We start from the raw sequence: 13,251 nt of genomic DNA, 5'->3' as shown, positions 1-13,251 counted from the left end.
TTCCCAAAGACCTTTTATTCATTCAACACTGACGACACGCACACGCTGCTCAGACTCGGGTGGGGAGCACCCAGACTATCAACAGACTAAAAAAGGGCCAGACTCCCGACTCCAAGTTCATTAACACAGCTGTGTAAACCAGCTCACCTGCTGGTTCTGGTCACTAAAGCTTTCCAACAGGAGGTGGAACAGGCCAAGGGCTCGGACAGACGAGCCAGCCTGGACAGCGAGCGTGAGGGCAGCCCCGGAACGAGCCCGGCACGCTAGGCCCCCTTCACCACCCCTACCAGGGCGGGCCGCAGCGTGCGCCCGTGCAGCTTGTAGCCCACCTTGCTCACAAGCGCCACTGTGCCTGGCTCACGGCCCTCCACCGGCGTGTGGAACAAGGCCTCGTGCTCGTACGGGTCAAACTTGGCCCCTGCAGGGTCAAGCCGGAGGAGGCCGTGCTTAGCAAACACCTTCTGGATCTGCACCTCCGTCATCTGCAGCCCCTCGTACAGGCTCTTCAGGTGAGGGTTGTCCTCTCTGATCTCCTCCTGGGGCACGCTCTGCGTCGCCTTCTCCAGGATGTCGGCGACCTCCAACAGGTCCTTGCAGAAGGCCTGGATGCCTGAGAGGGGAAAGCGCGCGACTCGTGGTGACCAAGGTGCTTGGTCTCTAGGACCCCCCCACAGGACATAGGCTGTATGAAGAGGCCTGGCCTGAGAAGGAGCACCTGGGGGGGTCCCAGCCCCCAGTGAGCTTGTCCACCCCTCCTGCTCTCGCTGGCCACAGCTGTGACCCGCCCTGGAGCTCGACTGCTTCAGGGGAAAAGCAGATCGCCCAGAGCCCAGAGCCGAGTGACAGCAGCTTGTGCGGGCACCGCACAGGGCAGCAGCCTTCACCGGGAAAACTCCAAGTCCAGGCAGAGGCTCAGTGGGAAGAGGCAGCCCATGGTCTGCCCCACGCAGGAGGCCCATGGGGCCGCAGCCTGTCACTCTGTGTGGCTGGAGGCGGCACTGTGTGGCTCACCCACGGTCTCAGGGACGCTCAAGAGGAAATGCCAAGGGCAGCAACCGGCAGCAGGAGGGTTCTGGGACAAACGGAAGAGCAGGAGCTACACGAACATTTGCAAAAGAGGGCGGGCGGGAAGGGTATATGGGTGCAGGTGTATGTGCAAGTGCAAACCCCAAGGCCGAGAGGGAAGAGATGTGGGGCAGTCAGTGCTCCTGTTGCAGGCGTGGGTGTGTACATGCCACCTTCACGCGCGTGTGCAGAGCATAGATACTGGGGGCCAGATAGCTCCCTTGCTGCAGGGGAGGGGAAGCAGGGAGAGGAAGGGCAGCAGCCTTCACCCGGGAGACTCCAAGTCCAAGGCAGCCCATGCTCTGCCCTGCACAGGAGGCCAGTTGGGAACTGGGCACCTGGAGGGAGGCCACACACAGGGGCTCAGAAGCCAGGTCTGGGCCAGGAGACCTCATGCACGAGTCAGAGCCTGGCTGCGCAACGAGGCAGGGACTAGCCCAAGCCAACAAAGCTGGGGACAAACCTGTCACCATGCTGGATATGGCACGTCCCAAGGCCAAGGGCGCTGTCTAACTCAGGGAAGGCTGACAACTGCCTCCTGCCTCGGGCCAACACCGGTGCCATTGTGATATGCTCCCATCACTGAGAAGCCCACACACCCCTGCCCAGGGCCCTCCCGCACAGTGCTGCATGGAGACGTGCCAGCAGCCCCTGGCGGCCTCCCCGAAGCCCAGCACAGTTACCATATAATTTTGCCTCCTCCACCAGCTTTTGGCTCCTCTGCCGAAGATTCTCAGTATCTGCCAAAGCGCGTTTGTATTTTTCCTGAAGAAAAAAAATCGGAGCTTACCAAGACTAAAGAGAAACCCCAAGTGTCTATACTGTGGGATGTGGGCACTGAGGTCCAAGTGGGGAAGGACGGGGCAGGCAGATACAGAAAAGACAAGACCGCCTCGAACAGAGGCAGAGGCCAGAGAGCACCAGGCACCTGCCCACACTCCTCGCGCCACCCTCGGCCCAACAGAGCTGAGCCTCCCGGCTCCCCCAGCAGCCATGGAGCTCTTATCAATTTGGTTTTGGGGTTTGTTTTAGGGCCACACCCAGCAGTGCTCAGAAGTCCCTCCTGGAGATGCTTGGGGAACCAGAGGTGGTGCTAGGGATCGAACCTGGGCTGCCTACCTGCAAAGGAACTGCACTATCCCTCGAGCCCCCGCTGCCCTCCTCTGAGACACTCTCCCGCCTGAACAAAAGGAACACAGGCAGCACCAGAGCTCCCATCTCACCGTGGTCTCCTTCAGCTGCTCCTCCAATTTGACCTTCTCCTCTGCAAGCAGCTTCTCGGTCGGGGTGGGGGCGCCTGCCTTCTGCTCACCAAGGCCGACATCCTCTTCCAAGTTCTGGCCGTCGTTCTTCTGTTTGGTGGCCATGCACAGGAGCCGAGGAGCCGGCCTGCGGGAAGGTGACAGGATGAGCCCCTCATCTCAGGCGACAGCAGCGGGCATGGGGTCACACTCACACCCACTGAACTCCATTTGGGCCACGTGCCCCCTCCCTGGACAGACAGTCCCCACGACTAATGTGGTCCAAAACATCTGCCCTCTCCACTCGGCCACCGCTCTGGCCCCAAGTTCAGGGAATTAGGACCGACAGGCAGCGATGGGGGTGTCTTCCTGGGGCCTGAAGCCCAAGGCCCAGAGGCAGGCTCCACCGGCCAGGGGGAGGTGGCTCTGCCCAGGAACCACTTCTCCAGCCTGGCCCCGGCACCTGCCAGCTCCCCCAGAAGAAAGAGTGGGGACCGTTTCGGGGCTGGAGTTCCCATTCCGCATCGGTGTCCCCGGGCCCCCTGGGCTACCTCCAAGCCAGACAGGGGGAACGTTCAACTCCGGGAGCTGCGCGGGCCTCTCGTCCGAGCACCGTGTCGAGACCGTTTCAGGGAGCTCCGCAGAGCCGGAGGGCACAGAAACCCACGTCCCTGCCCAGGGCCGGGCGGCGCGCGCACGACCCCGGCACCTCCGGGAAGAAAGTGACCAGCCTCAGGTCACCCCGGCCCATCCTGCCCGACACCGCCGCCGGCTCCCAGGCCCGGGCCCGCCCGAGCGGGCCGCCGAGGGGAGCTGCCTGTCCCCAGGCGGCTGCGGGGCGGCCGGGAAGCCCCTCACCTTGGCGGCCCCCGCAGCCCGTGGCAGGCGCTGAGGTCAGCGCGGGGCCCGAGAGCCCACGGGGGCCCGTCCCCGGGGCCCGCCCTGACACGGCCCGAGCAGGCCCCGGGGGACGACGTGAGCCGACGGGGAGGCCCGAGGCGGCGGGCCGACGGGGCCGCTCCGCCCGCGGCCCAGCGGGCGCCGCTTACCTGAGCGACAACGCCAGAGCCGGGAGGCTGCGCCGCGCCAGCCTCACGCACCGCGCCGCCATGACTGCCGCCGCCGCCGCGCACGCACTGCGCCTGCGCGCGAGCCCTCGGCCCGCCCCCCGGCGATTCCTGTGACGCGCGCAGACTCCGCGCCTGCCTCCCCAGCCAGTTGCTCCTGTAAGCCAATCGCCAACCGCTTCTTCTCTGATGGACATGAATTAGGCACCAATAAAGGTGGCTCACGGCGAAGACGCCTTCCCCGCCTCCCGGTGGAGAGTCTGAGTTCCCCCCCACCAGAACCCTCCCGAAGTTGAAGAGGTGAAAGGGTAAAGAACGGAGGGCGGAGACTCGTGGGCGGGGCCTAGTCCAAGGAAGAACCAATGGGGAGGAAGCCTGAAGGGGCGGGGCGGCATGCGGAAGTGCGAGCGTCTGGGCTGCCCAGAGCGCCCGGCGGGTGGCGTGTGCGGTCGCCCTTTGCTCGGGCCGCTGGCGCGCGCCGGGAGCTTATCAGAAGTGGCCGGAACCGCCCGGGCTGCCGCGGGTACGGGGCCGGCCGAGGGCGCACGCGCGTGAGCGCTGCAGACTGCGCGGCGGGACCCCTCCCGCGAGGCCGCACGGGCTCCTGACACGCGCCGCTGCCGGGCGGTTCTGCCACCTCTCCTCAGACTGAACCACCGCACGGCCGACAAGCGCGGCCTCGGAAACCCCCGTCCGCGGCCGGACCCTTCAACTCAATGTTTCCATCCTCCTGATTTTTTTTTTTATTTGTATTGATTTTTTTTTCCTTTTTGGGTCACACCCGGCGATGCACAGGGGTGACTCCTGGCTCTGCACTCCGGAGTTCCTCTGGCCGTGCTCAGGGGACCATAATTTTTATCGAAACTCCGCGAGATACCCAGTTTCAAGGCCGGTCGTGATTGGGTTTCAGTTATTTTATGTCCCAACACCGTCCGCCCCCCCCATGCACTTTTTTTTTTCTTAATTTAAATTTTATTGAATCACCATGTGGAGGGTTACAAAGTTCTCAGGATTATGTCAGTTATACAGTACTCAAACACCCTTCCCTTCACCCGTGCCCATATTCCATCACCAACCACCCCATTATACCTCCCGCCCCCTCCCGCCCCCCCAGTCCCCGCCCTTGTAAGTGATAAGTTTCACTTCGTTTATGCTTTATCTTGGTTACAGTCCATGTTTCAAACATAACTCACTATTGTTGCTAGGGTTTCCCCCCAAAAAAGAGAAGACAGTCCCACTGTCAAGGAAGCATTTGATGGCTCTCCATTGCTGAGAATGTAGAGATATTAAGTCCCGCTGTTTGTTACATAACTGTTCTATTTTTTTCCCCCCTCGTCCCGCGCCACCGAGATCACGCCTGTTTAGTAATCACCACGCTGCCTGACAAAGGGAAAACAAACCAAAAGAGATGGTTATTTCTCGTCATCAGCCGGCGTAGGGCTCTGGCTTAGTTGATAGTCTGGTAGAATGTCTGCAAGCAGTTTCTGGAACCAAAAGTAATACGCTGGTATCGGCCCCGGCTCAAGATTCCACCAGCGTCCCGCTGTTCCAAGTACATAATAATTTATTCCCTTGTATCCCATTCCCACGCCACCAGGTCCGTGTCAGCTTAATGGACATCATACTATGGTTAACGCCACGCCGCGTTTCTTCCCAAGAAAGAAGGATATTTCTTCTCAGCCGGCGTGGGGATATGGCTTAGTTCAGTCTATAGAGATGGCTACCACTTTGGTGGCCTTCAATATTTCAGCAAAAGACTTACTATTCTTGTTAGGATTTCCCACCAAAGTCCGACCCGTTAAAAGGGAACCATTTCATATTGGTGATGATTAAATGACAATAGGTTGCGCGGCCATGGCAGCGGCCTCCCGGCTTTGAATTTCTGTATAAAGTCCAGGGAAAGTACAGCCAGAAATTACACATCGCTACAAACTTTAACCCTATTATGGTCCCCCCAAAGTCCAACCCATTACAAAGGAACCATTTCATATTGCTGATGATTAGATGACATTAGGCTGCGGCGGCCGCGCAGTTTTGGGTTTCTATATAAAGTCCAGGGAAAATTCTGCCTAAAATTCTATCGCTACAATCTTTTACCCTTCAACAAAAAACTTAGTACTATTGTTTGGAGTTTCCCCCCACGTTAAGCCCTGCCAAAAAGGAACATTTACATGTTGCTGACAATCAAGAGATATTAGGTCGCGCGGCTGCTATTGCAGCCGCGCGGTTTTGGATTTCTATATGAAGTCCAGGGAAAATTCTTTTGGTAATTGCATCACTCGCTGGCAGCGCCTGGGCCAGAAGCTCCCAGCACACAGTTTGGAGGCATTTTGGGGGCGCCGCTCGTGTCCAAAGTGGTTCAGTTGCCTCCGGGGTCGATCTCGCGCAGGGCCGCAAAGGAGCGTCCCCACATGGCTCTGTGCTTAAATGTCGGCCGGCACAGGGCGGATCCGGAAGTCCCGCCCATCGGCTATCCCGGGCTTCCTGTAGAGTCTAAAAACCGGCTATAGCCTCGCTGCGTTCAAAAAGAAAGAGTTGAGAGGGAAAAGACCATACCCTGCCGGCAGCGCCTGGGCCAGAAGCTCCCAACACACAGTTTGGAGGCATTTTGGGGGCGCCGCTCGTGTCCAAAGTGGTTCAGTTGCCTCCGGGGTCGATCTCGCTCGGGGCCACAAAGGCCCCATGCACTTTTCCCACCGCCAGCGGCCACAGTCTGAGGGGGGACCTCGTTCTTACAACCCAGGGCTGCAGCCTCTGGTCCCCCAGAGTCCTGGGACTGGAGCCCACGGTCTCCCCCGGACCACAGCTGGAATCGGGCCGGAGCCTGTGATCTCCCCGAGGTCTGGGGCTTTCTTGGGTTCCATCTGTCAGCAGCAGGTCTCATTTTTGTTCTTCGTTTGGGTTTTGGTCTGTCACCAGGAAAAGCATTTGTGTGTTTGAACGTTTAGCGTGAACGCCTGCAGGATGTCAGGCTGTGACTTCTCCATGCCAGTGGCCTGGTGGAGTGACTTGCTTGGGACCTGGGCAGAAAGGAAGCAGGGCTTCAGATGGAGCCGAGGGCGGGGGGCCACAGGTGGCCTGACTCGCATCTCGGCAGGAGAAGCCAAGTAGGAAGAGACGTAGGAGTTTGGTGGGGGCGTTTGCACCCAGACAGGACAGGGTCAGAAGTGATGGACCCTTCTGTGAGGGAGAAGGACTGGCGTGACCTGTGAAATTGACCCAGTCGTTGGAGATGCCATGGTGGGGTCAGGAACGCCTCAGAGCGGCATCACCGGAGCTGATGGAGGCTGCAGCTGAGAGCCGCCGGGGCTCAGAGATTCACACATGCCTGCGGGCTTCTGTAAAAACTCAAAGCCACAGCCTCTCCTTCCCCTAGCCGTTACCTCAGCAAGTCCCCCTGTTGCCCCACTTTCATCTGCAAAATGGACCCCATATTGTGAGATTTAAGATATAAGTGGTGGCCCAGGGCTCGGGGAGATAGTACAGTGGGGGAACATGGCCAGCTTGAGTTTGATCCCCTGCACCCCATAGGGACCCCCAAGCGCTGCCAAAAGCCCTGAACACAGCCGAGGTGGGGAGGGGGTGTCCAAAGCCCAAAGCAAAAATCAGGTGGGGGCTGGGGAGAGGCCTGAGGGGCCCAGCTCAGGTTTTGGTCCCTGTCTCCCTGGGAGCGAGCCTCAGGCAGAACGAGAGGACCCAGAGCAAGGCCGGGTGTGGTCCCCACCACAAGTACAAGTGTCCGTGCCCTTCTGGGGCTCCGAGGACACGCTGACACTGCGGCAGGGTCATTGGTGGCCTGGCCCTGGGTCCTGCCCGCCACCTCACCTTCCCCTGAGCAGAGGCCTGCCATGCTTCCCCGTGTGTCGGTTCCCGGAACTGCAGGGAAGGAAGTTGGGCTCACTCAGCTGCCGCTCTGGGGAATCTGCTCACAGCATCACGTCAGGGTGTCCCGAGCAGGTCCTAGCCCCTCCGGGTCCGCCCACAGACTCAGGCACGGGCTGTGCAGGCCTGAGCAGGGTGGAGGCTCAGAGGGCAAGCTGAGGGGTACAGCCCCCGTGAGGCCCATGGCAGCATGTCAGGATCTGCAGGCTGCCCAGAGCCGGGTGTTACAGGGGCCACGGCTGGCGGGAGTGCTGGGCCGGCCAGCCACGGTGGCTTTCTGAGGCCACGCAGGCCTTTGTATGTGTCCCCCTCCTGATCCCAGCTTCCAGGGCCTGTGGTCACAGTCAGTCGCAGAGATTTGCCTTCCCACCTAAACTGACCCAGAACCCTCTGGGAAGCAGAGAGATCAGCACGGCTCCGGGTCTCGCCTTGCATGCGGCTGACTCCATCCTATCCTCATTCCCTCATTTCCCGGAGTGGCACCAGGGGCCCAGCTGCACCACGCCCTTGCATTGACCCAGTGGCCCAGTTGGCATGAAACTGCTGTTGGGGGCCCTGGGCCATCTGAGCACTATTTGGGAGCACCTACAAAAGGTCTGGGTGGGATCTAGACAGTGGAAAGAAGTCTTTGTTTTGTTTTGGGGCCACACCCAGTGGTGCTCAGGGACCACTCCTATCGGGATCAGGGGACCGCATGGGATGCTGGGCATTGAACCCAGTGGGCCATGCACAAGGCCAAGGCCCTGCCCATTGTGCTATCCAGCCCCTCAAATTCTTTTATCTTTTGTTTATGTTTGCTTATTTTTGGGGGCCACGCCTGGCAGTGCTCAGGGCTGATTCTTGCCTCTGTGTTAAGGGGTCACTCCGGGGCCTGGACCCTATGGGGTGCCAGGGATTGGGTCATCCTTGTGCACGGCAGTGCCTTCACCCTGTCCTATCTCTCTGACAGAGAATTTTTCTGAAGCGGGACCCCGGGGCTTCCAATCAGCCGCAGCCGGGGGCGGCTGAGGAAGAATCAGCAAAGGTCTGGAGGGGTCCCCACGGGAGAGGTCCCCAGTGGGCAGTCCTGGGGGGCTGTTCCAGGGGAGTCAGCTCCCCACTGCAGGTCAGAAGAGGGGGACAATAGAGGATGTCAGAGGTCCCCCAGCCAGCTCCTTAACCAGGGGGACCCAAGACCTGAACCCCCGAGTCTGACTCAGATCACAGAAGGTCAGTGCCACACAACTGACAAGGGCGGGTCCCTGTGGCCCCCACTCTGGGTCCCAGCTCTTTCTTGCTCATGGCATTTTCTCCCCACTCGATGCCTCCCAGCACAGGATGGAGCCATGACGGTGGCACCCCAAGCTGCAGAAGGGCAGATGGGGGAGAAGGAGGACACCACGGCAGCCTGTCCTGTTGCCTCATACAGTGGCTGGCACACATAGCTGCAAAGGAGACTGGGGCTGTGGTGCTCACGCGCCGGGGGCTGCACCCCCACCCCCATGCCACCCATTCCTGCTGGGCGCCTGAGCCGGGTTTGTAGTGGCGGCTGGCCCACGTGGTAGAGGGCAGCAGTGTTGTGAGCGCACTCTCTGCCCAGGAAAGCATAGGCCTGCTGCTCGCAGGCTCACAGCTTCACAGACGGGCCAGAAGCATCGTGAGCACGGAGCAAGTGCACTTCAACCTAGGTGCCGTTTCCTGAAACCAAACCTGAAAAAAAATGGGGTTTGAAAAATACCTGTCATGTTTCAAGAGAATGCTGTGGGCTGTGGACACTGTGTGCTGTGGGCATCGTGGATGAAATATTCCCATAAGCCTGCCTCCTGTCCCTTCCTGCCTTCCTGTTTGCCTTCCTTCTTTCCTGCCTTCCTGCCTGCCTGCCTTCCCTCCCTCCTTCCTTCTCTCCTTCCTCCTTCACTCCCTCCTCCCTGGCTTCTTCCTCCCTCCCTCCATCCCTCCCTCCCTTCCTTCCTTCCTTCCTTCCTTCCTTCCTTCCTTCCTTCCTTCCTTCCTCTCTTCCTTCCTTCCTTCCTTCCTTCCTTCCTTCCTTCCTTCCTTCCTTCCTTCCTTCTTTCCTTCCTTCCTCTTCTCCTTCCTTCCTTCTCTCCTTCCTCCCTCTCTCCTTCTTCCCTTCCTTCCCTCCTTCCTTCATTGCCTCTGCCCAACCCAGGTGGTTCCCCTCTTGTCCGTACCCCTTCCCATCCCTAAAGTGGGGGTCTGCAGGTCTTCAGGGGCCATTGGAACACAGCAGAAATAGTGACTCTGCATCCACACACATCACTGTGCACATTTTGCGGGGACCGCATCTTCCCAGGTAGATGGTGCCTTGGTTCAGCTTTCATCTTTTCCAAAATGCAAATTTGGGACCAGAGAGATAGTCCAGGGCCTATGGTGGCTTGCCTTGCACACAACCAACCCAGGTCCGATCCCTGATACCCCAAGCACTGCCAGGAGTGACCCCTGAGTTCAGAGGCATTTTGTAAAAGATGAAGCTGCAGGTGAGTGTAACTGTGTGTGTCTTAGTGTGAGTGTATGCGTGTGAAATGTGTTACTATGAGTATGTGTGAGCCTGAAAGAATGTGTTTGATTGTGTGTGTGTGAGTGTGTGAGAATGGGTTTGAGTGTATGTGTGTGAGAGTGTGTGAGCATGTGACAATGGGTTTGAGTGTATGTGTGTGAGCATGGAGAATGGTTGAGTGTATGTGTGTGAGTGTAACTGTGTCCCATGTGAATGTATGAGAGTATGTTTGAGAATATATGTCTGTGTGAGTGTAACTGTGTGTGTGCTGGAAGGAGGGGGAAGGGGGGCTTCAGGGGAGCAACAAGAAGGAAGAGGAGGGTGGGGGAGTGCCTGGGGGGAGCATTTGGCACCCACAGGCTGTGAGAGTTTTCTGGGGTGTCTCCAGCAGGTCTGCGTTGCAGGCCCCTTCCCTCCATCTGCTCGCCGCCTCCTTCCGGACCTGGGGCCAGAAATGGGGCCTTCTGGAGACTAAGTTGAAACCAGCTTTCCTGGTTCCCAGCAGCCTGGAGCCTGGCCTGTGTTGGGGAGGGGCAAACGAGCTCTCTGAGTATGTACGTGTGTGTGTATGCGCATGTGTGTGTATGCATGTGTGCATGTGTATTTGCATGTGTGCATATGTGTATGTGTCTGTGCATGTGCATACATGTGTGTATGCATGTGTATGTGTGCACATGTGTGTATATGCATGTGTGTGCGTGTGTATGCATATGTGTATGCTTGTGTATATGTGTGTATATGCATGTGTGTATGTGTATGAGTGTGTGTATATGTGCGTGTGTATGCATTTGTGTGTGTGCGTGCATATGTGTGTGTGTGTGTGTGTGTGTGTATCCAGTCAGATCCTTGCCTGCTTCTCCAGCTGTGTGCCTTAGAGCAGATCACTGAACCTCTCTGAGCCCAGCAGCCACCTCTAAGGCTGAGGTGCCGCTGGCCCAGATAGTGCCCCACCTTGGGAGACAGCCAGAGCAGGCAGGCATGGCCTGGAGTCCCCAAGAGGCTGGCACACACGGCCCCGACACAGGCTACCTGGCAGCCAGGCTGCCTGCATTCAGAACAGCACAGGCCACGCCTCAGGCCTGGGCAGCAGACTGCACCAGGCCCTGTGACAGGATGAAGGTGGGGAGCCCTTCCGGTGGGCTGGCGGGCTGTCACTGCAATCCCGGAACCCCGTGTGTCAGCTGGCTCTGCCCTGCACTGTCCCGGCGGGCAAGGATGTTCCCACCTTGTCCCACCTCTGACTTCAACCTCTGGGTCCCGCCCCTCATCCCCTGGAGCAGCACAGCCCCCAGCCTTCCCCAGGCCCAGTGCCCACGCCCCCTCCTCAGGCCCAGCTGCCTGCAACTCCGCATCCTCAAGGCCCCCCCCCCCCGGGGGGGGCCTGGCAAAGGTGCAGCCCGGCTCAGCCTCCACTGGAACTCTGGCTCCTGTCTCAGTCTCAGGCGTGGCTCTGGGACCCTCAGAGTCTGACCTGCGAGCCCTTGTGGGGTGGGGGTGTCTGCAGTGCCCTCTGCTATTTGGAGCGTTTATCTGCTTGGCCCTTTCCAATTCCCTGGGCCCTCGTCTGCCTCTGCTGTGGAGTGGGGGTGCAGGGTGAGGGGTTTCTGAAGGCCCCTACCTATTCCTCAGAACCTGGATCCAAGGTGACAACTTGGGGGACACTGAGAACTCTGGGGGATGGTGAGGAGGCTCAGTCGTGTTGTGGGGCATTTCCTTGGCTCAGAATGTCCCCCTTACCTCCTGCTAGATTGATTTCCAGGTGATGTTTCTTTGTTGCTATTTGTGCTATATGATTTCAAAAGGATGGACGTTTTCTGTCTGTTGTTGGCACCCAGGAATGTAACTGCTGTTTTTCTAGTCCCCAAATGTTTCTGTAACAACAATGGGCCTCATTTGCCTGATACGAAAGAGACCCCAATATGGCAACATTAAGAAGGATGAGCAAGGAGAGGCTGATAAAATCTCAGGGACAAACTAGACTGCCAAGACAAAGAAAGACTAAAATGACTGTCTGTACTTTCAACACATGTATACTGGCATTGGAAGCATCCATTGAGGCCTGATGGTGCAAGCGCAGAAGATCAAGTACGACATCATTGGTCTGACCAAAACGAGAAGGCATCAATCACATCACGCCATTTTCGACACTGGAGAAAAACTATTCCTTGGAACATGCGACAATAGAGGCATTGGTGGCGTCGGTGTCCTTGTCAACACGAACTTGGCCATGAGCATTGATTCATTCGAATGTCTAACAACTCATATCAGATGAATTGATGTGGCTCACTGCCGGCAGTTTCTATCTTTGTCGTCTATGCACCAACATCCAACTACAATGAAGAAGAAATTGAGAAGTTCTACATGGAGCTGGAGAAGTTCTATAAAGAAGACCACACCTACAAGATCATTGTTGGTGATTTTAATGCCAAGAAAGGACCGAGAAGGTCGCCCGAAGAACTCCACATTTATCCCCATGGCCTAGAATGGAACAAACAGGGTGAGAGACTGTCTCAGTTCATCATGTCGACCAAGACCATCCATGGTAACTCACAGTTCCAGAAGGCTGAATCTAAGCGTTGGACATGGGAGTCTCCCGGTGGACAGTTCCACAACGAAATTGACCACATATTCAATCAAAGGTTTTGCCTGACCTATGTCGCTGTTGTCCCAAAATTCCAAACAGGATTGGACAACCGTCTCCTTCATGCAAAATTCTACTTCACAGAGTGTGGGAAAAGGACTGCAAAGTTTCAGTCTAAGAAGGCAACTCCCAGAATGGCCACCAACTGGGAGCTCTTTGGCACAGTTGTGGCAACGTGGGAAGATGCCGTCATTGACAACATCAACGAGGAATATGATCGACTGGTTCAGCACCTCCATGATTGCATGAAAAATGCCAAGAGTGGGAAAGCCACAAACAGACACCCGTCTCCGGAAACTCTGGAGCTTATTCACCAACATGGTTTGGCGTGAGCCTCAGGCAGCCACAAGCTAACGTCCAAGTTCGCAAAGCTGTGCAGAGAAGCGATAAAAGAAGACCTCAAAGAGAGAAGAGCAGCAGTGTTGGCCAATGCGACAGAAGCCGGGAAAAGTATTCGCAACGCCCACCTGTCCTTCACCAACTACAAGACCAAGATGACTGCCCTCCAACGTCCTGATGGATCTATCACATCTTCCAGAAGGGCAATGGAGAGGATTATTCACTACTTCTACTCGGATCTCTTCGACAGCCATGTCCACCTGCCCACATACCAAATTCCAAAGGATGGATATGTCGTTCCCAATGTCCTCCCTTCTGAAACCCGACACGCCATTTCATAGGTAAAGACGAATACAGCACCCGGTCCAGACAAGGCAGACCTGAACACCTGAAGAATCTGCCACCAGTACTTGTCAATAAACTGGCTCAGCTCTTCACACGCTACCTGTCCAAATGCAAGGTTCCATCCCAATGGAAAACCAGTAGGATCGTTCTGTTGTACAAGAAGGGAGACATCCA

The 13,251-nt window shown here is 57.4% G+C and overlaps 1 protein-coding gene and 1 pseudogene across 1 annotated transcript; one reads left to right on the top strand and one right to left on the bottom strand.

Annotated features, from left to right (window-relative positions):
- GRPEL1 (GrpE like 1, mitochondrial) lies at window positions 1–3,513 on the bottom strand. Its single transcript, XM_004617475.2, has 4 exons — window positions 3,356–3,513; window positions 2,289–2,454; window positions 1,749–1,830; window positions 1–610 (listed from the first exon to the last, which is right to left on the bottom strand). Exons 1-4 carry the CDS (start codon window positions 3,415–3,417, stop codon window positions 264–266), a joined length of 657 nt encoding a protein of 218 aa, XP_004617532.2. The 5' UTR covers window positions 3,418–3,513; the 3' UTR covers window positions 1–263.
- Window positions 3,514–11,710: 8,197 nt separating this feature from the next.
- On the top strand, window positions 11,711–13,046 carry LOC129404860 (craniofacial development protein 2-like; annotated as a pseudogene).
- Window positions 13,047–13,251: the final 205 nt, after the last annotated feature.

Source organism: Sorex araneus, chromosome 5 (assembly GCF_027595985.1).
Source record: "Sorex araneus isolate mSorAra2 chromosome 5, mSorAra2.pri, whole genome shotgun sequence".
NCBI classification, from domain to species: Eukaryota; Metazoa; Chordata; class Mammalia; order Eulipotyphla; family Soricidae; genus Sorex; species Sorex araneus.
Note: the sequence above shows the minus strand (reverse complement) of the source record. Positions and strands in the feature narration are given on the sequence as shown.

Bases quoted from the DNA above. Each gene is read 5' to 3' on its own strand.
- GRPEL1 (XM_004617475.2), bottom strand. From the start codon at position 3,417: ATGGCGGCGCGGTGCGTGAGGCTGGCGCGGCGCAGCCTCCCGGCTCTG. The intron at 2,455-3,355 runs GTAAGCGGCGCC...ACCTTCCCGCAG, and splicing joins GCTCTGGCGTTGTCGCTCAG to GCCGGCTCCTCGGCTCCTGT. The intron at 1,831-2,288 runs GTGAGATGGGAG...TTTTTTCTTCAG, and splicing joins AGCAGCTGAAGGAGACCACG to GAAAAATACAAACGCGCTTT.